The 24,074-nt window shown below is 40.9% G+C and overlaps 2 protein-coding genes across 3 annotated transcripts; one reads left to right on the forward strand and one right to left on the reverse strand.

The window, feature by feature from the left end:
• Window positions 1-48: 48 nt before the first annotated feature.
• akr1a1b (aldo-keto reductase family 1, member A1b (aldehyde reductase)) lies at window positions 49-8,241 on the reverse strand. Of its 2 annotated transcripts, none has more exons than XM_051377716.1 (9): window positions 8,082-8,241; window positions 5,110-5,205; window positions 4,449-4,568; window positions 4,152-4,303; window positions 3,597-3,792; window positions 3,273-3,472; window positions 1,765-1,837; window positions 1,440-1,526; window positions 49-329 (listed from the first exon to the last, which is right to left on the reverse strand). In XM_051377716.1, exons 2-9 carry the CDS (start codon window positions 5,188-5,190, stop codon window positions 264-266), a joined length of 975 nt encoding a protein of 324 aa, XP_051233676.1. In that variant the 5' UTR covers window positions 5,191-5,205; window positions 8,082-8,241; the 3' UTR covers window positions 49-263. The 2 variants fall into 2 exon arrangements, with proteins under 2 accessions (XP_051233676.1, XP_051233677.1); XM_051377717.1 differs by lacking the exon at window positions 8,082-8,241 and adding an exon at window positions 7,150-7,156.
• Window positions 8,242-9,573: 1,332 nt separating this feature from the next.
• On the forward strand, window positions 9,574-23,671 carry uhmk1 (U2AF homology motif (UHM) kinase 1). The gene is made up of 9 exons (XM_051377715.1): window positions 9,574-10,351; window positions 11,515-11,644; window positions 12,169-12,355; window positions 12,440-12,637; window positions 13,367-13,461; window positions 13,625-13,701; window positions 13,855-13,953; window positions 14,064-14,152; window positions 14,994-23,671. Exons 1-9 carry the CDS (start codon window positions 10,048-10,050, stop codon window positions 15,138-15,140), a joined length of 1,326 nt encoding a protein of 441 aa, XP_051233675.1. The 5' UTR covers window positions 9,574-10,047; the 3' UTR covers window positions 15,141-23,671.
• The last annotated feature ends 403 nt before the right edge of the window (window positions 23,672-24,074 follow it).

Consider the following 24,074-nt stretch of genomic DNA (forward strand, 5'->3'; position numbering starts at 1 on the left):
CCTACATTGTTCCACTGGAGTTCATTCCTGAATAAAGACACCTGCAACTGAAGTAACAAAATGTTTATTTAAAAAATAAGACGTACAGTATGTATAGTCATACCAGATATTTCCAGTCTTCATCACCAACAGTAAGTTGAAATGTTCTAATGATAAGTGCAGGATTTGACATGATCTAAAGACAAACTGATGTCAGGATCCAGGAACGTTTATTAGTGATGTGGGGTTGTTGAAGGCACAGATTCAGGTCGTAGTGTGAGGCGTCAGTAGGGGTCGTTGAAAGGGTAGTGAGGATGTCCTGCATCCCTGGGAACGCGCTTTCCTTCCACCTGCAACATCCACAGAGTTGATACACTTCTCTCTGCTCTTCAGTAACATGGCCATGTTCACTTGTTAGAGGGGAAATTAGGGCATTTTTCAACCTGGACCTTATTTTCCCATGTTTTTGTGTCAAATAATAATGTTTTTATTTTCCCTGGACCACTGGACATCCTTAACTCTGAGCACCACCAGTCAGGACCACTACCAGTCTCCTGAACCTTGCAGCATTACAGCTGGCTGTACCCTCCACTGCCTGTCCTCGCTCTCTCCTCGGCCACTCTTCACTTTGTAGGAGCTCTTCATCCTCATATTCGAGCTCAAATAATTACAGGCAGCCATCCACATTGTTGAAATTAGCTAAATATTCAGCCATGACATTGAAAATCTTTTACACAACACTAAAGTATGCTTTCTCTGTACAACACAACAGACTCTTCCCTACCAGCAGACTCAGTAAGACCCACAGCAGATCAAGTGAAGGGAACAAAACATTTTTCATTCCTCTGTGGGTTGTGCTGTCAAACACTTGTCAGTGGCAAGAACGAGCACTATTAATGGATGCACATTAATGGTACACAATTGGTCGTAAGGATTGCGTTGTAGTCCGTTTCATGGCTCCAGGCTGCAGCGCTTTCATTCAATACTGGACCAAATTCAGGGACAGTGGCTTAGACACAAAAACATAGCAACATACGGTGTAGGTCAAAGAATACCAAAATGACCCATTAAACTTGGCAGGCTTCAAAGGCACTTCTGGTGCCTTCTCATTACACACAGAAAACTGCTTTTGCTATTCACCAAACTGCCTGAGAAAATCTTTCAGGACTGACTGAATATTTGTAAGTTAAAACTTCCAATATCTGACATTTTGTGCCAATATCCTGGGCCTTTAAATTTGACTTTTGCAGGACAAAAAAAGAAGCTTCACCTCTATTAAAATCATACTTAGACCTATCAGGACAATGAGGACACTTGCTGTATTATGATCACAGGCTCCTATAGATTAGCTCTCTAAACTGAGCTACATAGGACATTAAGTTTCCCAGTAGACTGGAAAATTCAAATATAGGACTTTTTATAGCAACCCTTAAGAGATACAACACATAAAGCCTACTCACCTCTATCATTGGTACAATGTAGCGCCAGCCTTTGTTCAGGGCTGTAATGCTTTTCATTTCCTCTGCTTCAAGGGTAAAGTCAAACACCTGCCAACAAACACAATTAAATCAACCGCTCACAACCCACACAACGTCCTCTGCAAATGAAAGTTAGAGTTGTGCCAAAAAACAAGCACAGCTTGTAAATAAAACTTTTTTGTAGCTTTTAAGTACTTTAAGGCAAAAAAGTGAACCTTAATGAGATATTATAAAAAGGATGTCTCAAAAAAATGAAATAAACAAAACTAGCCTCATAGTTTGGAAATGAATGAAAATGTTAGCCCACCTGAATGTTCTCTTTGATGCGGGACTCTGTCACACTCTTGGGGATTGTTACCACTCCTCGTTGTGTCTGCCACCTGCAAATACAACAAACTTGAAATGTACGCTCCCTGGAGAGATCTTTTACCATACCAGGTGCTTATTTTAGCCCCACGGCTACAAACCACGTACACCTGACCATGCTGTAAACAGCTTTTCAAAGCATGCCACTGGCTCTCGTTTAGCTAGAGTTTAATAGAGCTTGACTGATGCAGCAATAATGTGCCCTTCAACACTACACCATCATTTGGAAAATAATTAGCAGTACATGTACACATGATTTTTGCTACTTATGCCACGCTGGCATGTTTGCATTATCAGCTCTATGCTGTATTTGCTGCCACTGTTGTGTGCACAGCTTGTTGCATTGCCCTCAACTGGCCAAAAAAGTTATTGCAAATCACTTTATGATCCACAGCACACTTTCATTTGCTGTTTATAAACAGACCACTGCATGTCATTTTCCATCTCCCTTGCAAGTATTCTGTGGTTGTCTCCAATAATGACTTTAGAACTTTAATGCAACATGGAATTAATTTAGAAAGACTCAATATACTAACAAACCTTTTAAATGTAGATGTGGAAATGTGAAAATACAAATGTGTACATTATGTGCTACTGTGCTGTATTTACACATGGTTTTGCAACCTGTATTCTGACACGTTATCCAGATAAGGAAATACATGTTAATAATTCAAGGTGTAAATGCGTTGAATGTGATCAGTCCTGCCTGACCTCATCCGCTTGCAGTCTGGCTCAGCTGTGTGTGGCTCTAGATAGGTATAAACAATCCGTACAACATGCTGGCATCCATCCTGATACACATATTTCTTTCTAGTGAACAGGAAATATAGGTTGTTGTTCAAATTTAGATAGCGAGCACGTGAGAAAACTGAAAAAGACATGCCTCTAATTTCTTCTTTTGTCTTCGGTGAAGCACAGTAAGAAATCACGGTGTGAGTGACGGTGTTTGTTGCCATCTGTTAATAAGGCATATTGTTTATCTAGTCACAGATATGCTGGTCCTGCAACACGCCGGGACAAACTTAAACAAGATAAGGAGTAGCTTATTAACATTTGCAGAATTTACAAGGAGGGACAAGTAATTAAGAATCTGTTGTTTTTTTGGGGAGTCTGGGGCTGATTGGCCACCACTCAAATGACTTGCACAGGTTTTGTTCTGGAGGACAGAGAAATAAGAATGCAAAGGCATGATCGGATTACTTATTATCCAAATTCTGTGTACAGATTGCATTTTAATAGCAGGTGTAGATGAAGTGTTAGTAAAGGAGATGGGATCCGTATTTTGTTACCTACATGTGAAAACCTAAAAGGATTAAATTAAATTTAAGCGTTTATCGTTTTGAATTTGAAAACTTGAAGCTTTTTTTTTTTTTTTAAATGAAATCTTATGTAAGCCAGTATGTTCTGCACTGTGAACAATCTGATCAGTTAATTCAGGAGTGAATTCACCTCAGGATAATCTGAGCAGGAGACTTTTTATATTTCTCTGCGAGGGCGGCGATCACAGGCTCCTGAAGCAGAACAGGTTCATCTGGATGTTTCCAGGCCCGGTCCGGAGAGCCCAGAGGGCTGTAGGCCGTCATCACCAGGCCGCGGTCCCGACAGTGGGCCAGCAGCTCTACCTGGGCCAGGTAGGGGTGGCCCTCTACCTGCCCAACCAAAACACAGAGATACCAGGGTGATCCGTAGCTTGAGGCATGCTTCAGTGTGCTCACACTTAACCTGTTTGGAGCAATTAAAGTGGACCTTTTCCTCATCACAAAGAGCCTGTACCTGTAGAACAGTGGGTTTGATGCTGGCGACTGACAGGACGTCGTCAATCTGCCGACTGTTGAAGTTGGAAAGGCCGATGGATCTGACGAGGCCCTTCTCCACCAACTTCTCCATGGCAGCCCAGGTCAGCTTGTAGTCTATGTCGTCATACAGCAGGGTGCCATCCTCCTTTTTGGGGAAAGGATCGTCCCCTTGTCTAGGATATAGAAAGAGGGAGCCACGTTTTAAAGAAAGATTAAAAGCAACCAGGGACCGACTGAGGCAAAAAAGTAAAAACTGTAGTTTTTCTGTTCATTTGCCTCCTTAAAATATGGCCTCAGTTTAAAGTCTACGTAGAACAAGTTGGGAGATAAATGCAGTTTCATAACTTAAAGTCTTTTATATTCAACAATTTATTCCTTGCTATCCCACAGTGTCAAAACATGTTACTACATCGTTATCTCAGGATAACAAATGTGTTTTCCTCTGACTGCACATTAATTAGCTCGTTATCTGTTTTTTTCTGGAGATAATGAGTTAATTATCTAATTATCAGACGTATTAGGTTGAGCTCACTGGAAGGCGTAGGGCCAGTGGATGAGGTAGAGGTCCAGGTACTCCAGCTTCAGGTCCTTCAGGGTCTTCAGGAGGGCCGGCTCCACGTCCTCTGGGTGATGTCGGGTGTTCCACAGCTTGGATGTTATGAACACGTCTTCTCGTCTCAGGGCCTGGTGCACAGACAATTAAGTGTCTTGAAATTTCAGGACAATAGAGACAACCAAGACCAGGCTCGATAGAGAAATCTTACTGAACATGATATTGTTATTCTGCATTATGGAACAGTCTCAAGTTTCTAATTCTTTTATGTTTTACCTTGCCGGGGCCGAGCGTGTCCTGCAGGGCTTCTCCAATCTCGACCTCGTTGCCATAGATGGTTGCACAGTCGATGTGGCGATACCCAGCCTCCAAGGCCCAAACAACTGCTTGCTTCACCTGTGACAGTGGCCGAATAAGACAGCTTATAGACCATTTATGCTATCATGCTGACATCAACTGGCAAGGTGTTGAACTGGCTACACACCATATACAGTTCATATGGCAACGTTAGCATTCCTTTATAGTCCTGACTCTAACATGCACTCTCTTTTCTGCTGTTTTGGTCTTTTTAGCTATTAAAGGTTCCACTATGTTCACCTGTTAGTGGCTAAGACTGAACCAAACCGTAAGTTTCAAAGGGCTAAAATGCTCCGTAGAGCCGATAGGAGTCTAGTGATAGTTCTCTTCGGGCTCATCAGTACTTTTCACACATTTCATTTGATTCATTGCTAATATAAAAATACTGATTAGTGCAGCTTTAACGTCTGAAACTGCAGACATATATCTGCATCTGGACAGAGGATATGGGAACTGGAACTGTATGGGCAGAAACAGAAAGCAATACACAATATTACCTGTTTTCTGACATCATCTATAAGGAGAGAAATCATATCAAAAGGAGCCTGTTTTTCAGACAGGAGATTGGTGCATCCCCTACCTTTCCTGGCTCACTCTTCCATGTTCCCAGTCCAAGGAGGGGCATCTTCCGCCCTGTGTTGAGAACTGCAAAGTCATTCATGCCTCTCAGAAGCACCTTAAAAGGACAAGAAGAGTGTAATTCAGTCAGTGAGGGGAGCTGCTTGGCTTACTGGAAAGCTCACTTAAAGCTGCAGTAGCAAGAATTGTATGCCAAAATACAGCTCTTATTATATTATCTATATGAAGCCATTTAGATATATTTATTTACCACTGTAGCACAAACTGTAACAGAACTGCAAAAAGCAAACAGAGGCAAAGACTTTCATACTATTACTGTGGCTGAAGGAGTAACCGACGGTAAAGTAAATACAGGATGAGAAAGTTCTACATAATATCGGCAGACACCTAAATTGCGATACAGATATGCGATAATATTGTCCCAGCCCTAATTGTGGTGCTCTTTTTAAACAGCAGAGAAAGCAGTCTATTTTTGACTTTGCTCGTTTGACGTCCTATGTCGCTTGTGTCAGTATCTGTATCAATCAAAGACATCACTGTCACTTTTACAAAGATAAGGAAATATGCATTGTTTTGCACAGCTTTAGGATTATAAGAGAAAATATAGTTTGTAGATTTTTGTTTGAGAATCTTTTTCTAATCTCATTCAATCAATTGTGAACCCAGTATCGTATATTTCCATCCAATAGTGAGTTGAGTGTGTCGTTATATCCCTAATGTGGGACAAACAGAACTAGAACTAGCTAGAGCAGGGGTCTTCAAGGTTTTTCATGCCAAGGACCCCATAGCTGACAGAGAGGCCGAGCAGGGACCACCTACTACATACATATTGTACATGTACAATATTATTCTTTTATTTACGACTTACCTAATAATACTTTTGATTCATGTTAATGTTAATATTTCAGACAATTGAATTTTTGTCTCAACCAAAACCCCCTGTTGAAGACTCAGGAGCCAGAGAACCTCAAGCACACTAGATAACAAACACAGACAGACACTACAGAAAACACTGTACTGCATGCTGACGCTGTGAGTGGGGGTAAATAGGAAGGGTATGACGCACTGAAGGAAAAGGAGGAAGGAGTTACAGCACTGTGGAGAAATATTATGCAACAATTCATATCTCTATAGTTGTTTAACAACCACTACTTTAGCATCAAACTGCAGCTAAATTTAAAGTTTCAAAGACGCAGCGAGACCAGACAGACCAGAAGAGAAATTTCTCCAACTGCTGAGTCAATGTTTAACCTTCAGAGCTACAACAGGAGACAGCTGCATGAATGCAACAACATCCACTAGCTACATAATGTGGAAATGTTAAAGTGTGGGCACTTTCCCCCATTCTTAAGATGCACAGAATCTTTTGCATTAACCCACTCCATTCTAGCTTGTGTGATAAAATATTCCTCTTTTTGCAAAACAGTGTACGCCTGCTGACTTTTCCAAGGAAGAGAAAGAAGTGCTGACTCGCATTTCCCTCAAAGGTCACCAGACTCAGCTGTTTGAAATAGATGTAACCTCACAACTCACTCTAAATAGGTGATGGAATAACTGTATTAAGAAATCATTGCATATGGCAACAAGCTGAAAACTCTCACCATACTCTACAACAAAATCTAACTTTTCACAACTAAAGTAAAAGTGATTTTAATCATTGAAAAAAACAGAATTTGAGGTTTCCTGTCCAGACAATATTCAGAGAAAATCATTCATGCTTTAATCTCCAGCAGGATGGACTATTTCAGACAACTTCAGCACATTCAGAAATCTGCTGCCCTGGCACAAAGCAGAACAACTTACCACAAATCACACAATACATTTCTGACCTGGTTATGGAAAATAAACCTAGCAGATCCCTTAGATCTTAGGGAATCAGTCAGCCAGTAGGACCACGAGTCAGAACCAATCACTGTACAGCTGCACAACTTTTGTCTGCATGTTGTGGTCAGACTCATTTTTCCATGTTATATCAGACTAACTTTGAGAGTCTTGAGGAAGTTCAAAACAATCAGTAATTCATATTTTTGTTTCAATTCACTGTTTCAACAGATTTACAGTCTTGGGGAGTAAAGGATTACATCCATTACAGTTACAGAAGGATTTGAGTTCCATTTAGTAAAAATTGGGATTATTTAACAGGATTACAATATTAAAATACATCAGTTTTCCTTTAAAGATACACTGAGCAAAGGACACATTCCATTGTTGGTCCCATTGTTCTGTTGTCTTACACACTGGCATCAATACTTCTTACTGACATTTATTTTCTCTTGTCTTTATTTACATGTTTGGTGTTAATCCAAAGTAACGGAGAGTAATCAAGTTACTTTAATATCGTGATACTTGGATTAGGTTACTAATTGTATCGGATTCCAGCTGTAGAGTAACCCTCCCAGCCCTGTTCCTCTGGCTGTGCTATATATTCTGATGTTGGTCTGATGGGAAGTGAAGCACCGGTGCTTTCTGACATTTTCCAGATCTTTCCAAAAATCTGTCAGCTGATTTCACGGACAGTCACGTGCCACAGCCACACCTCAGCAGCTGACCTCGAGCTCAGCAGCGCCTCAAAAGCTCGCGAACAACGTCCCCGTTATAGCCAACGTTAGCGAGCAGTGGGGGGGGGGGCAGTATTAGCCTGCTGGCGTTAGACGGTGTATAAGACAGAGCTAATAACCGTGTGCTCACTCCGTAGGTTCAATAGTCATCCATTCCCGAGCTCCAAACAACAGCTGCACATTCAAATCAAGTCAAAATCACAGCTAGCTAGCGTTAGCTTCTGCTGAAAACGACCCTCGACTCTGCGCCACTGTCCGCTTTCCCTTCAGCGTTCACTGTTAGCCAGTTTACCGGCGAACAGCTGCTTTAAGAGCCGCCTTCTGAATGACTGCATGATCGCTGCAGCTCAGTCGGAAAATGACACAACATTAGCCTGTCAGCCCCCCCTGCCTCAGCGGACAGCCTCCAACTTACTGTTTCAACACTTCAAAATCTGCGACTTCAAACAAGGAGCTGTTGTTGTGGTCCTCCCAGGCAGAGACGAGTGTGCAAGAGTGCTGTTTTCTGCCGAATGTTCAAAAACACCACCTCATTTTGGGGACATTTCCCTTTCCGGGATGATGATTGCTCTATTTCCGGTGAGAGGGTGTATGGCTGTGCGTCCTCACTGCTCCATTTGAACTGAATCTGTTCTGATGAACGTTCAGAGATAAATACCTGACCTCATATGAATGTAGAGTAGAATATACATCACTTCAGCTTGAATTTCCCTCGGGATAAATAAAGTTTCTATCTAATCTCTAATTTCACAAATACAACAGCTGAATTATTCTCTATATATACAGTTATGTCACATTTCAATGCTGCTCAGAGGTTAAGTAACAAAACTCAGGGAAACTTTTCACCTTGTGATTCTTAATAACTATTGCAACATCAATATGGAGACATGCTGTAATAATAATGTCAGTGTGCTTTTTTTCCCATATTGCTCACTCTTGCTGGTAGACTCCCTCAGGAATACTAGTTTATCTTATTCAGCGACAACATAGGAGTGGTTGGATGTCTGATGGTACTTCAGAGGAAGTTCTGCTGCTTCCCTGTGGCTGAAGAGGACTGCAGGGGCATAACTGAGCCTCATAGGAAGAGACAGAATTATGGGGCTTTTTATGTCTTCATTTTTCTTCAGTTGTATTTTTAATGAAGCACAGCAAAAGCAATGCAAAAGATAAGTACATATAACCACATAAATGTAAACCAGATTAACATACACAGCTGAAGTAGTGATGGGAATTCAGGCTCTTTTTAGGGATCCAGATCATTTGGCTCTGCTCATTAATAAGTCAGCTCTCTTGGCTCCCAAATGGCTCTTCATTTAGAACCATTTCTGGCTTTTATCATTCAGCCAAAGTGTTTTGGCCTGATTGGTGTGCACATATATCACTTGATGCTCAACCTTATCATTTGGAGAATACCGTAGTTTTACATTATGCTTGGTATAAAAACCTTCGATATGGTAATAGAAAGTGTTATGCGTGTATTGAATGTTTAACAGTATTTATATTGAACTATGTTTTGTATGTTGGCCTGTTGGTCTCACCATGTTTGGGTCTTAATGCTATTAAACATGTATTTAACAAATACATTATAGAACCATTCTTCTGTTCTGTCCTGGATTCATTTATTTTAAAAAGGAAAGAAAAAGACATGCAGGCAGGAGCTGGCTTCCATTGTTCACTTGGCTCACAGAGCCGACTCAAACAACACTTAACTACACTGAGTTGGAGCTGTAGATAATTAAGTCACACATCAGAGGAAGACAGCAGGATTTGAATTAAAGACAATGCTACATTTCCTATCCAGTGGCCTAAAATGTAAACGTATTTGATGGAGACAAATCTAGAGGGGAGAGACAATGTAGGGACACTCCTGGCCGGCAGGGGGCAGACTGCAGGACAAGATGCACCGCAAACCTGGTAGGAAAGCGGAAGTAAGATTGATATCAACAACCTGATCTCAGGCAAAACTTTAGTGTAGTTAAAACAGCTACACCTCATAAAGTTATTCTATCAGATACAAATGTCGTAACAAGAGCTGGTGTATTATGGAGGAAGCTTTTCACTGCGCGCCGTGGAAGTGGTTTGTGCTCGTGCTCAAACTCGGTGGCTAATTTAGCCATTTGAGCAGCTAAGTTACGTTAGCTAACAACTTTTTGTCAGCTGACTATAGTGGCTTTATTCGGACAGCCTCAGTGAGTCTGATATGCGCAGAGATAGCTCCGTGCTTCGTTTTACCAAGGTTGCGGGTGTAGCTGGACTGTCTGCTAGCTGTCGTTGGTAGTGTTTATGCGGCGCTGATAATAGAGCCCCGGTTTGCAATGCTCCTGCAGCTGCTCCCACCTGTCAACTAGCTGGCTCCTCTCCTCCTGTCTCCCGTCAGCCCAATGGCTCACTGCGGCTCCTCCGAACCGAGCGCAAAGGTACAGACACCTCGTCCGGACAGCATCATGTCGCCGCAGGGTAGCGTAGACCAGAGCATGAAGCCGGTACTGTTCGAGATCTTCGGCGAGTTATGGACCGTCCAGTCGCGGCTCGGCCAGGGAGTCTCGGCCTCGGTGTACCGGGTCAGCTCAGGCAGAGCCAGCACCGCCGCTGTCAAGGAGTTTCAGGCCGACACTCAGGGAGGGGACTACGGGTATCACAAGGAGAGGTCCGTGCTGGAAGACATCCAGGGGCATAAAAACATCGGTAACGACATTATTTTACTATAAAACGTGTGGGAGGCCAACAGTGTTACTTACTATCAGCCTTACTGTAACACATAGAAAGGAGCCTGTGGCTAATGCTTTCAAACCCTTATGTGTTTGTGTTCCAAGTTCCATTGTTAATCTTATCCATTTAATATGAACCTGCATGTCCTCAGTGGCATACACATTGTAGAATATTCTGTAAGACCATTTTAGTTATGGTCTGCTTTTTAATTCTGCATATGATCACGGTTCCCACGCATCCTGGAAAACCCTGAAACCTGGATATTTAAAGACTTGTTTTCCAGTCCCTGGAAACACCTGGAAATTGATTAAAATGACCAAATGTGCTGGAAATACTGTTGATGAATGAATGCTGTCCTGTCATATTGTAGCCCCTCACTCAGATCACCTGTGTTAACCTGGGTTAGAAGAAAACTGACCCCTACCTGCAATGAACCTACTTCATCATGAACCCTTCATCATTAAAAAAGAGGAATAAATCAGGAGTTAAATGTGTAAATTCTAGACCTACCAGTACATTTTATGACCATTTGTAAGCAAGTGCTGACCTGTATTGTCAAGAAAAGTCATTTAAAATGTCCTGGAAAGGTCCTGGAAATGATTTCTTAAAAAGAGTAGGAACCCTGATGATAGACAGGATCTCATTTCAGTAAACATCGTGTTTCTTTTTCAAAAAAGTACAGCGAATAGTCCATGTAATGGACTAGACAGATGTAATGACAGACAGAAAGTTTCACAGTGAATCTGCTCCTACTAGGGCCAAAGAGCGCACCCACCCATGTTCTTCATTACATAGAATATAATGTGTTGTATTCTAGTTTTAGATTGTTCCATATGTGCAGTCCACCAGGCTTTAAAACGTTTTACAGTGTTCTGCTTAATAATCATGGTGGGCAGTAGTTCACTCATAAAACCTATTGTAAAAACTCCATTCAAATACAGTGGATTGCGTGCATGCTAACAGTTCTGCGGTGGTCTTGATTATTTTCATGTGGAACATACGTGTACATCATGAGGATCATATTATGCTGTGGTTGAAGTTAAAGGTATTTGCCTAGCAGGAAGGTCCCTTTTCCTTTTTCTGAAATGTGAATGCAATGTGACAAGCTGTTTGTAATGACAGATTTGTTCTTCTCTCAGTGACGCTGTATGGGGTGTTCACCAACCACAGCTGTGTGGGTGTCACCACCCGCTGTCTTCTGCTGGAGCTCCTGGATGTCAGTGTGTCCGAGCTGTTGGTGAGAGGCACCAGTGGCACCCAGGGTGGTAGGTAAGTGACGTCGCTGCTTCTCATACACTATAACTCTCTGTTGCAAGTTGCAGAGAGGTGTTGGTTTCAGTGCAGCCTACCCTCATTCATATAAAATAATAGAAGTCAGTATAATGCAGTACACTTCAGAACAGCACCACGAACTGCAGCCTCTGAGAGTTAAACTGTTAAACTGTGTCACAGAGGTGGTGAACCTCTGTGAAACAGTTTTAACACGGGAGGATTATTTCAGGACTGTTGTATTAGACTACATTAGGTTAACCTAATGTACCTAAGTAACTAGCATCTGAGAGCACATTGTGTGGTAGCCTGTGGCCTGAAAATAGCTTAATGCTTAGAGCTTTTGCCTTCCACACAGAGGAACTGTGTGATCATGTGTTTTGTTGACAAAGAAAAAAGGTTTGTCTCAGTACTCTACATACGTGCCATCACAGAGGTAAATAACTCAAAACTATTGGAGAGTTACTGTATTTAGGAGAGCTTGAGCTTTCTGTGCAACTTCATAGATTGATATATTTTGGCAGACCCCAGCAGGGCCACTCCATGTGGCTTGTCCAGCACTGTGCCAGAGACATCCTGGAGGCTCTTGCCTTCCTTCACAGGGAAGGCTACGTCCACGCCGACCTGAAGCCACGCAACATCCTCTGGAGCGCTGACGACGAGTGCTTCAAGCTCATCGACTTCGGCCTCAGCTTCAAAGAGGGAAACCAGGTGGGTGTGTCTGGGGATTTGAAGATCATTAGAAGAAGAGCTGGGAATGTGTTTCTAACTCTCTCCCTGCCCCACCTCCTCCAGGATGTCAAGTACATCCAGACCGACGGGTATCGCGCTCCCGAGGCTGAGCTTCAGAATAGCCTTGCTCAGGCTGGGGTGGAGATGGACGGGGACTCGGGCTGCACAGCTGCCGTTGACATGTGGAGCCTGGGCATCATCCTGCTGGAGATGTTCTCAGGAATCAAACTCAAAGACACCGTCCGCTCGCAGGAGTGGAAGGTATGGCGAAGCTCTGCTTGAGCAAAATGATTTAATGGAATCAGAAAGTATCAAAAAGCAGGATAATTGACTGAGCAAGATCTAATTCTGTTTAGGAATGTTCAGAGGCCATATAGATTTTAAGATTAAAGGACTTTAAGGCTGCAGCTAACTGTTATTTTCATTGTCAAATAATCTTTGATAATTTTCTTGATTTATCAAGTAGTTGATTGGTCCATAAAATGTCATAAAATGGTGGAAAATGTTGATCAGTGTTTCCCAAAGCCCAAGGTGATGTCCTTGTTCTGTCCACAACCCAAATATATTCAGTTCATTTATAGAGGACTAAAGAAAGCAGAATATATTCACATTTTCTTAAAAAATGACTCAAAACAATTATTAATTATCAAAATGATTTAATAATTGACAACTGTTTGACTAATCGTTGCAGCTCTAATGGACATGAGTTTTTTTGGCTGTTATTTAAAACCTTAAAGAAATGTTTGCAGGTTTAAAAAGGTAGTTAAATGTAAAGGTGAAGGAAAGTTATCTGTATTTGTAGCTGTAGGTATGACAATTAGCCTTGAGTTAACAAATTGACATGCATTAACATATGGAATAAAAATATATAAAACAAGAAACCAGGAAAAATAGTTATATTTAATTAATAATAATTGGACTTAATTAAGCTGTTATCAGTAAGGAAAAATCAAACAGAGCAGAACCTTTGTCTGTTCTCCACTCCTTTAGGATAACAGTGCTGCCATTGTAGACCACATTTTTGCCAGCAACAGTTTGGTGTGCCCTGCCATCCCTGTCTATCACCTCCGAGACCTTATCAAAAGGTATGTTCTCACACATATAGCAGTAAGGACTAATTCCAATTGTTCAGATATGACTACCATGCTATGTACTGTACTGTGCATTGGCCTGCTTTCTTTTGTAATCAGAGGAATGTTTGCCTGTAGTAACAGTTCACAGAGTTCACTTGTTACTTTGTGTCTGCAGCATGCTTCTCAACGACCCAAAGCAGAGATGCATTGCTGAAACTGCCCTGCTGAGTCCATTCTTCAGTATTCCCTTCGGTATGTGTCAATATTTGAGACGTCCACCAAGATTAACATATCTCTCAGTGAACCATATCTCTCTCTGTGTGTGTGTGTCTGTGTGTCTGTGTGTGTCTGTGTGTGTCTGTGTGTGTGTCTGTGTCTGTGTGTGTGTGTGTGTGTGTGTGTCAGCTCCTCACATTGAGGACCTGGTTCTGCTGCCCTCTCCTGTCCTGCGTCTGCTCAACCTGATTGATGACAGCCATCTGCACAATGAAGAAGAGTATGAAGGTATAACACTATATTTTTCATTTTTCTGCCTTTACAGTTTGAATTAATGATTTCCTTTGTGTGTGTAAAGACGTTTAAGGAAGTTTAAAAAATGTAAATGTTTCTCCCAGACATCCTGGAGGACATGAAAGAGGAGTGCCAGAAGTACGGCTCAGTGGTTTCTCTGCTCATCCCCAAGGAGAACCCAGGGAAAGGACAGGTTAGACTCTCAACTCTCAGGCGTTTCAGTTTAACTGAAAATGCAAGGAGTTACAGAGATTTCTCAAAGTGAAAACTAACATTTATTTCAATGGGCTACAATGGCTGCTGCTTAATGTCCGCTAATTCTTGGCCATAAACACCCCCATCAAAATATGTCTACTAAAAGTTCTTGTTTGTTTGTTTTTGCCACTGACAGGCTCCGATTGTTATTCTAAGTGCCTGACAACATTATGGAAAGGATCCCTACAGAGATAGAGCTTTTGTTAAACCAGTAAAACAGTAATTTTACCTTGCATATCATAAAACTCATCAAAACAGTCTTTGTTAGTCTTTCCACTCTTCCAACACTCACCAACTCTGGTTTGGTCAAAATAAATCCTTAATTCACCACCGTAAATGAGATAAACAGCTGCTTCAGTCGCTCCCCTCAGTTGGAAACGGAGGAACCGAGCCAGACTGCATTTGTAAACAAAGCACAAAGAGGCTGAGAGAACAACACAGGCAGAGGGACTGTGACGTCATCCTCTGCTCAGCACACCATGACTCCACTATATCTTTACTTAGCAAATAGTTGTTTGCTCCTATTTTCATCATTTCAATCTTATATATATCACTTTTTAAGACATGTAAGGTACACGTGTGCTGTTAACTCATCTAAAAGAGCTGCAAATGTATATGCCTAAAAGTCTAATGAACGAAACAACACTTGAATTAATCTGCAACACATACATGGCTCCACCAGAGCGCGACACAGTGATATCCAGTGGACATCGAGTTACGCACACACATTCAGTCATTCCCCCACTAATTCACCCACATGTCCTTTGTGTGTCCTCTAGGTGTTTGTAGAGTATGCCAACTCCAGCGACTCCAAAGAGGCTCAGAGGCTGCTGACGGGCCGCACCTTTGATGGGAAGTTTGTTGTGGCCACCTTCTATCCTCTCAGCGCCTATAAAAGAGGTTACTTGTACCAGACGGTGCAGTGAAGTCCTAAAGCTCAATTTACACCTCTGCACTGTTTGCATGAATAAAACACAACTGCATAGGGCACCACAGGTGGAGAGTGTTTTCTCCCTATAAATATAACCACAGCCAACACAGAGTCGTGAGTGGTTGCCCTGCAGCTCAAATGATTCAGTTATAAATGTTCTGCATGTGATCATGTGGTTTCCTACAGTAAATTCTGTGTTTCATGCAGAGTGTAAATTGAACTCAGCTGTGAGGAGTGTACACCAACACTAAACTTCTGCTTCCTCCAGCCTGTGTACACTACTCTTACCAGTGCACATCCATGTATTGCTTCAAGGTGACCTGCATCCATCTCATTTAATGACTCGGGCTGATAGTCTGTGGTCTGGGTTCAGCGGCTCCTCTTCTGGTTTTCCAAACCTACTCTCATTCATTCAATAGAAATTAGCCACACTAAAGAATGTGTAATCGAGACAAGAAAATTCCTCTCTGATGAGGGTTGCTAGAGCAAAAGCCCTCATCAGATGATCTGAGAATCTGTGCTCTACGTTACTAAGTAGTTCTACATATCTAAGTAGTTTGATCTCTCTCGATAAATTATTAGTGAAACACTTAATCTCGTCAGTTGAGTCTGGGATGTGAATAGAAACATGTAGCAGGATAACACTGATATTATATGTCTCAAACTTCAAATCCTGATGACAAACAAAATCCCTCTCAACTGAAGATTTCCTCTAGATAAATGAGCGTCCTATCCTGTTGTTAAATAAGGAATGATAGTAATTATGTTTGTTATGCTGAACATTTAATGAGAGGAAACGGCGTGGTACTAGGGGATATACAGGTATACTCTGCTTGGTTTCAGGGAGGATTGGTTTGGAGTGAGCCGTCTACCAGCTCACTCTCTCTCCGCCATTATCTGAGCAAGCCAAGGGCTCCCAGCGCCCTGTCCTGTAGCCTTATGCTTTGTAGCTTTTTTAATTTACACAAGTCTACGTACTCAGAATATATTTTATCATTAGTTGATTATGCTCCTGTGTATGAGGACATACAGTGAGTTTTGTGTTTTTACTGAAAGGGCACATGAACAAATCTTTTGGAGCACATGGTGAAAATAATGACTGACGTATGAGTGAAATGGTGGTGAGGAGTGGTTTAAAGCCACTGTGTAGCGTCTTTCCAATTTTTCTAATGGTGTAGGTTGTTTGTAGACAATCCTGGTGGGAACTGGTGTGGTGTATGTTTTGCTTTCACTAAAGTTGGACATTTTCCAACACATAGTGGCTTTAAAGAATGTGCAGTACTGATGGCTACTGTACTAACTAGACAGATGAAGTGTAATGTTATACAACCATCTAGTGCTTCAACTGATTCTTTCAGTACTACTGAGCATGAGCCAGTGGATTCATGGGTAGACCGCAACATCACAGAGGCATCAGACATTGTTTCTGTCAGTTTTAAGAAATGCTAGTTGCATGACAATGTAGTGAATTTTATGGATCAATAATGTGGACAGAAGTGTCATAAAATGTGCAGTCTTGATAAGAAGACTTTTTGAAACCAACAAAATGATATCATTGGTTATATTGGGACAGTTTTACCAATAGAGTCCAGGAAGAAGCGTGATGATGTTGGGTAGCAGCACCAAGGGGTCAGCAAGCGTGGTATTGCTGCAGTGGAATGTACCTTTTGTTGGAGAACCAGATTCTTTTGTTCTCTGGGTTTTTATTCTCTTGCTTCCACTTGATAACAGTGGCGATGTAGTACCCATCAAGCCCACTCTGTCACGCTGAAACATTAGGCGATTTCTACCCAAGTGCACTATGACATTCAAGCTAGCTAACTAACCAAAATGCTGCTATAACAACAGGTTGTGCTACAACTTCACGCGCCCATTCCTTACGTAGCCCAAGCCGTCGCAGATGCCTTAGAGAATAATTCCCTTCTAGCAGATGTAGTCCCACCCAGTAACAGAGCCGGACTGTAAGAGACAATAAAATGGAGTAGTGATCTGTTTTAGTTTCTTCATAAAGTGGAAAGACACTGACAATGCTGGCATCAGCTACAGTATATGCTATACTCACAGTATTTGCTAAATGCTGAAGCTCTTCTCTAAAAGTTCCATAGTCTTGTTTTAAAGTCTGGTGTGTGACGAGCCGCAGCTTGTTCACTCATGTTCTAGAGCACAAACATAGAGCCTAGCTCCATCTTGGAAAATGTGATTAAAGTATGTGAGAGAAACTAGATATTCATATAGAAGAAGAGAATATTTGAAGCTTACAGACGCATTAATCTTCCTCTGTCTGAGACCTATTTTTATTGAATGTGTTACTCCTTCCTCTATAAGAACACCTTGAAATTCTGCAACTAAAAATATAAAAACCTAGAGTCGGAGGACAAGTTGCAGTTTCGTCTTATCAAAAATACTACAAAAAAATTCCTATTTTTCTACAAACTTTATGTGTGCCTGAAATGTGAATTCCAAAGTTTCCACTTGAAGGCGTCACTGGCTTAAAAGAATCTAAATTTGAAACTTGAATTGGACTCCAACCACTTGACTACACAGCACTTTTTAAATTAGCAATCTGTGGTACGCAAGTGTGATGGTCAGTGTTGTTAGTTACTTGTGACATTTCCCTCATTTATCCTGTTGTTTGTCAAAGACCTGGTGCAAAAAAATGTCTTTGATAAAGTCAAGATATTATTTTAAGTTTAAAGTTTGATTTTCACTCCATGGTTTGTATTCGATAATGCGTGACAAGTGAGTGTGAGTGTAAGCTGTGCTCTTTACTTGGTATTTAAATACTGTGCGAGCGTAGAATTGAAAAATTTAAGGGTTCTGTATTAGTGAGTGTGCGTATAATCATAAGCATCAAAGGTCCCCAGCAGAAACTCAACCGGCGGCCGTTGCAGTTATGTATGTGTCACCAGGCCATATCACCCGGTCATATTTGCTGAAACTTTTCACTATATGCTGACAGTAGTACATGAGACAGATAATCTGTATAAAATAAGTTCCTCTGCCTCCTCCTAGTGCTGGTCTTGGCCAATCAGAGCCAAGAAAGATAGTTTATTGTGAAGTACACTTTGGTTCCCTGGCATTGACACTCAACAATCAACTATCTTCAAGCCGCCCATCCAAAACGTTGGTATTTGACAACCTGGAAATGAGACTCAACGATCAAACTATCTTTCTTTGCTCTGATTGGTTGTTTTCTTTCTGGCCCAGTGGATTCTTGCTAATGCCATCAGGAGCACTAGGAGGAGCCAGAGGAAGCTGATTGTTTCACAGATTATCCGTCTCATGTTCTACTGTCAGGATATGGTGAAGGTTTCAGTGAATATAACAGAATGACACTTTCGTTTGCTAGTATTTAATAGTGAGGGTTTTTATCCTTACATCCATCACATGGTCTTCCACACCTAAACTGACACTTCATTTCCAAATCTCTGTCCTGCCTTGTCCCTTAAGTTTTACATTTGCAGGAGCTGCGATAACAGCAGGTGATAAAACAGAGAAGCACAAAGGCAAAGTTAAGAGTAGATACAAGACCAAACCAAATATGACCTTTATGTCACTCTACCGACTGACCATCCACTGAATCGTCTATTAAAGCCACACTGCCATTGTTAAATGCACTGCTACATGATCAGTTTATAAATGCTACATTTATTGGTTTGTCCGTCATCTTGTATCACGTACTGGAGGGCGGTACTGATTCTGAAGTGTTAGGTGTGCATTAATGTTAGCATTAGGTTATTGGTTGAAGTTATGGTTTCTAGTGTTTGTAGTTTACATAGAAAAGGGCAAAGCCGGTTTCTATTGATGGCTGCACCTTAGAAGTATAATGTAACTGCCCTGCCTTTATGGATGACTAAGAATAACTAATTGATCCAGCGTTTGATTTAGAGCCCCACCGATATGGGACTTTTCAGACCAATACTTTATAGAAAAACAAATGAGATAATAATGGTTGGAGAAAACTACCCATTTTCTGTTTTTTACAGAAACTGCTATTTTCCCAATTTTAGTTTTCTCATTTCAAAATTAAAATCTGTTGGCCACAAAGCACACAGGCCATAAACATATACATCAATAATGATACGATACTGATATTTCTGCTACCGGCTAATATCGGTCGGGCTCTAATTTGACGATATCTGTTACCTGCAGGTCTGAGTCTGGTTCTGCTAAGACTTGGGCAGTTCAGATTACATAAGCATTAATAGTCTAAGAAATAACCTGCATCCACAGAGCTCTGAGCGTCTATAGTGCTAACCTAAATATTTAGCAGTGTTTAAATATTAGACTCAAATATTTATTGAGGCTACTGTTGACCTGAATTATATAATATCGGGTGGTTTGCTGCATGCTGATCCTGTTTTTGAGAAGGAGCTCATTTTAGTTGTAATCCTAAAAGTATCTTGAGCTCTAGGATATGCAAAAGCATAATTTTTTTGTTTGTTTACACAGTGATTTCACCTTTATATTATTATCTTTAGCTTAGATAGTTTTTCTCTCTCTGTGCAGAGGGCATTATGTTTTTGTTCCAATTTAAAGCTGCAATAGGTCACTTTTTATAATAAAAAAAAAAATTAGAAAGGAAAGATGGTTTGCGTTAGTGTCTTAAAGATGGTTGATTGTTGAGTCTTATTCCAGGCATCTGTATTTGACAACCTGGGAATGAGACTCAACAATCAACTATCTTTCTTTGCTCTGATTGGTTGTTTTCTTTCTGGCCCAGTGGATTCTTGCAAGTGCCATTAGGAGCACTAGGAGGAGCCAGAGGAACCAGATTTTTTCACAGTTTATCTGTCTCATGTACTACTGTCAGGATGTAGCGAAAGTTTCAGCAAATAAGGCAAAACGTTACTTTTACAAAAGTTACCTACTGCAGCTTTAAGTGTGTGCTATGCAGGTGAAAAAAGACACCTGCCACCTGTATGAAGTAGTGTACGCACAAAAGTAAAATCCTGGTACACTGTCTTCATTTCACACTGTTAATATAACACCCTACTAATGTGATGTGTGCTAATGTGTGCACATAGTTAATGCTCACTGCCAGAGTTAACCATTTAGGGACATAATCCAGTTTGACGTGAATTGAGCACTTCAGTCAGGCAGCATCATGGGACATAAGATTCCAGTGTGTCATTATGATCTGACATGGACATCATTTTCTACCAATCAGCGACAATATGCAAACTAAGGCAAACAACTCTTTTTTTGTTTGTTTGTTTAATCAGTTCATTACTTTATTTTTTTTAGATTATTGTGTTGGTTGTGGACTGTAGTACTGTTGCTGAGCACAGTGTTGGTCAGCAGGGACAGAGAGGGGACAGGGTGGAGAGCAGAATCAGATGCCTTTAAGAGCTCTGTGTGTTGGGCGATCCTGAGCCCAAAGTGATTTTCTTCCAGTTATTATATTCATATTGCGGAGCTGAGAATAAGTTGAAGCTGCCTTGCCACAACCTGCACTAGCTTCCAGTCAAACAGGAGACAGACAGGGGCCTCTGTCCTGTAGGGATTCAGTGGGGATGCATGAAGTTCCTTGCTCCTTTTGCCTTCATGCTCAGCTCCAATTTCTTCCCGCCTGGCCTCAGAGTCCTCCATTCCTGTCTTTAGGTCTGTCTTCAAACAAGTGTCTTTAGTACTTACTCTTCCGGCTTTTAAAGCTGTATTAGGTCAGATTTGAATCCGTCTTCCCATCTGTTTGAATTATTCTGTTATTGTGTGTGGACACTAAAGGGAACCTGTGCTCACAGAAACGGCAACATCCAAACAGTCTTCTGCACATGCAGCAAAATGTAGTTGAGTTTGGGTTTTCTTGACACTGCATTACATGATTTATGGGTGTTTAAGTCTCAGCAACACTTACTTCTCACTTGCCATCTGGTTCTACCAATGAGCTAAAGCAGCATTAAGTTGGTTTATCTCCCATTTTCTGTCATCTAAGATGTCATTTGTCCGTCTTCTTCCTGTCTTTGCTGCTCAGAGTGGTTCATTTGTGCACTGACAGAGATTCAGGGCTGTGCTTTATTTTCATGGCACCTGACCTCTAGGCCTGACTTTGATAAGCTCTCAGCACATTTGCATTAGTGTGTGTCTAGATCATTTGGACAAGGTGTGTCTGTGTGTGCGCTCGTGTAGAGGATGAAGTAGCGGTAACAAATTATTACCATATTTGGAGGCGGGGTTTATAAGTTGCAGCTGTCTACCTGTGTGCATGGTATGCCTGTGTGAGACAGTTCTATGTAACATTGTGTGTCAGACAATTTTGTGGGTGTTTGTGTGTGGTGTTATTGCTGAAGCACTATATGCCTGTTTGCTTGCAAAGGGCAATTTTAAATCATAAGGACAGTGTGAGTGCAGCCAGCCATTTATACTGTGATGTCTATAGTTTCCATTCCTATTAACAAAGCACACATTATTTAAGGCTAGACTTGAAATTCTGTACAGCACAGAGGTTAAAAGGTGAAGTGCAGTGTTGTCCAGAAAAGATCAAATATAAAGAAAGTGAATCAACTGCTTCATTTTGCTCAACAGAGCCTGACACAAAACTCTGAATAAAAAACCTCACTGACTGTGTGGATGGAATTAGTCAAGTGAAGGTAAATAAGAACAATCACACTACAGCAATCTCAATGTTTACATGCGCAAAATATTCCGTTTTTTGCCTTTATACTGAAAGACAATATTCCTACTAATCTGTTTACGTGACTAATGATAATGAGACATGCTGATGTATGCTGTGCGTACTCAAGTTAATGTAACTGTTAATGACGTACTATACGACCTACAGAGGAATTTCCCTCCTTTTCCTTCCTTTTCTATACTTGTACTTTGCTACCAACAGATTTTTGTCTTGAAATAGGAAAACCAAGATCAGAAAATGAGCCATTTGCTAACATAAATCTATAAAAACAGAAAACTAAAAATCTAAAAACCAAAATGAAAAACAACCTGGTTTTGAAAATAAAAACAGAAAAGGAAAACATAACCCGGTCTTTTCTCCATATTTATAAATAGTAGTTTGCTTTTCTCATTTCAAAATAAAAGTCTGTTGGGAAGTATACTGTGAAAGAAATGTTCCTCTTTTTCAACCTGCAGTAAAACTGGAACACCCAGAGCCACTTGAGCCATTTTGCCTCTTTGTGTCAAGGATTTTTTTGGTTGTTCAACTGTGAGAACACAGCGTCTCTCTTTCATCCATTCAACCACCTTGAAGAGGTCGGCTTTGTTATATTTGTACTCCCAGAAACCTTCTAATATCCAAGTCTTTCGTGATGTTTAAAAGCAGTCCTGTTTCTCCTTCTGACCAGAAATAATTGGCTTTACTTCTGTGCATGCATTTCTACCCCAGCCTCACAAACTGTTGGCTAGTTGGTTTGTTTACAAAGCACAGAGCTGGAAACAGCAGTAAATAACCCCCAATGAGACACATATTCCGAATGCGCTGTGTGCATGTCCAAAGAAGGCTTCTACAACCTGAATAATATTGACACGTCCCACGTCTTAATCAGAAAATGCTACAATAAGACCTAATTATCAATATCTAAACGGAATACACTGTTTACATGACCCTTATCCAATGTGGAATGTTGTCATTCTCTGTATAATAGTGGGAAATGAGTGTGCATCTAAACGTAGTCAGTGATTATACCTTCACATGTAAATCTGTTGGGTCATTCTTGGGCTGTCCTTGCTGTTAATGTGAATAAAGTGTTTGCCAGTTACAGAAATCTATGTGAATAACTAATGTCATTTTAAAGCTGCAATAACCAATTGATTTTAAGGGCCAGAAAACCAAAACAACTACCCAATATAAACTGATCCTTCTCTGTGGGCTTTGGCTCTACTGTTGATTAGTGCAGCTTTAACTGCCTGTGTCACATTTGAATATTTTGGCATTTAAAATTGGGCCATGGGCCCCACCCTGAAGAACCAAGAGCAATAATCTAAACAGAAATCTGACCCCTAACCAGGTTTGTGAATAAATGTTGTGCTGTACGGGCTCTGAGGGCTTAGAAACACCAAATCGAGACCAAACTGTCAGACAACCAAAACTCATTTGATCAGGAGGGAGAACTTGCACAGATGTTATCATTTTGAGTTTGAACAACTCAAAACTGTCTTTAAATAAAGACATTCCTTGTGACAATTGTTGCCTTTTTTGGTTGAGGTTTTATTTCAACCAGTGAGTAAAAGTTGGTATTTGGGCAGTAGATGAGAACAGTGGGATGATTGATTTGGCAAACATAATTCAAAAGATTTTTCTCAATGTAACATTAAATATAAAGAGTTTGTTTCTGTTCTCAGATAATCCATCCTCAGTGTCAAACTGCACTGAACAATTGTTACTCTTTGTTTCTAAACTTCTGCTTACAGGAAGCACAATGTGAGAAGGTCACTGTATGCAACACACACACAACCTGTATGAAACTGTGTGAGTTAGTCCATGCTTTACAGCCTTCCAGTTGAGAGTGGATCATGGCACTCATGCTGTTGTATTTGAGTATCTCATAATAAAATGATGCTTGACTTGAACTGATGTTTGTCTGTTTTGGGGATGGATGTAATGACAGGGCAATAAATGTGTAAGGAGATAGGAGCAGTTTAATTTCACTATACCCTAATAATCTGAGGGAAAGCATGTTCTTATCAAAGGTTTTATTCTCACCAGCAGTCATCAATGACACCAGATTACCACCTTTTGAACAATGTGGAACGTGATCTAACAGTTCTATACAGAACTTACAAAACAATTTAACTCAAAATCTAACAACAAATCCACAATGGAGACAAATCCTAGCAAATAGTGATCCATGGAGCTAAGGTGTGCTTATATACACGTTCAAAATGAAAGATGTCACTAAATGTTGGACCATTATGCCATGTGGAGTTTAAATTTCATACCAGGACCAGACAGTACACATATTCCCCTTTGAAT

The sequence above is a fragment of the Dicentrarchus labrax genome, unplaced genomic scaffold (genome assembly GCF_905237075.1).
Source record: "Dicentrarchus labrax unplaced genomic scaffold, dlabrax2021, whole genome shotgun sequence".
Classification (NCBI taxonomy): domain Eukaryota; kingdom Metazoa; phylum Chordata; class Actinopteri; family Moronidae; genus Dicentrarchus; species Dicentrarchus labrax.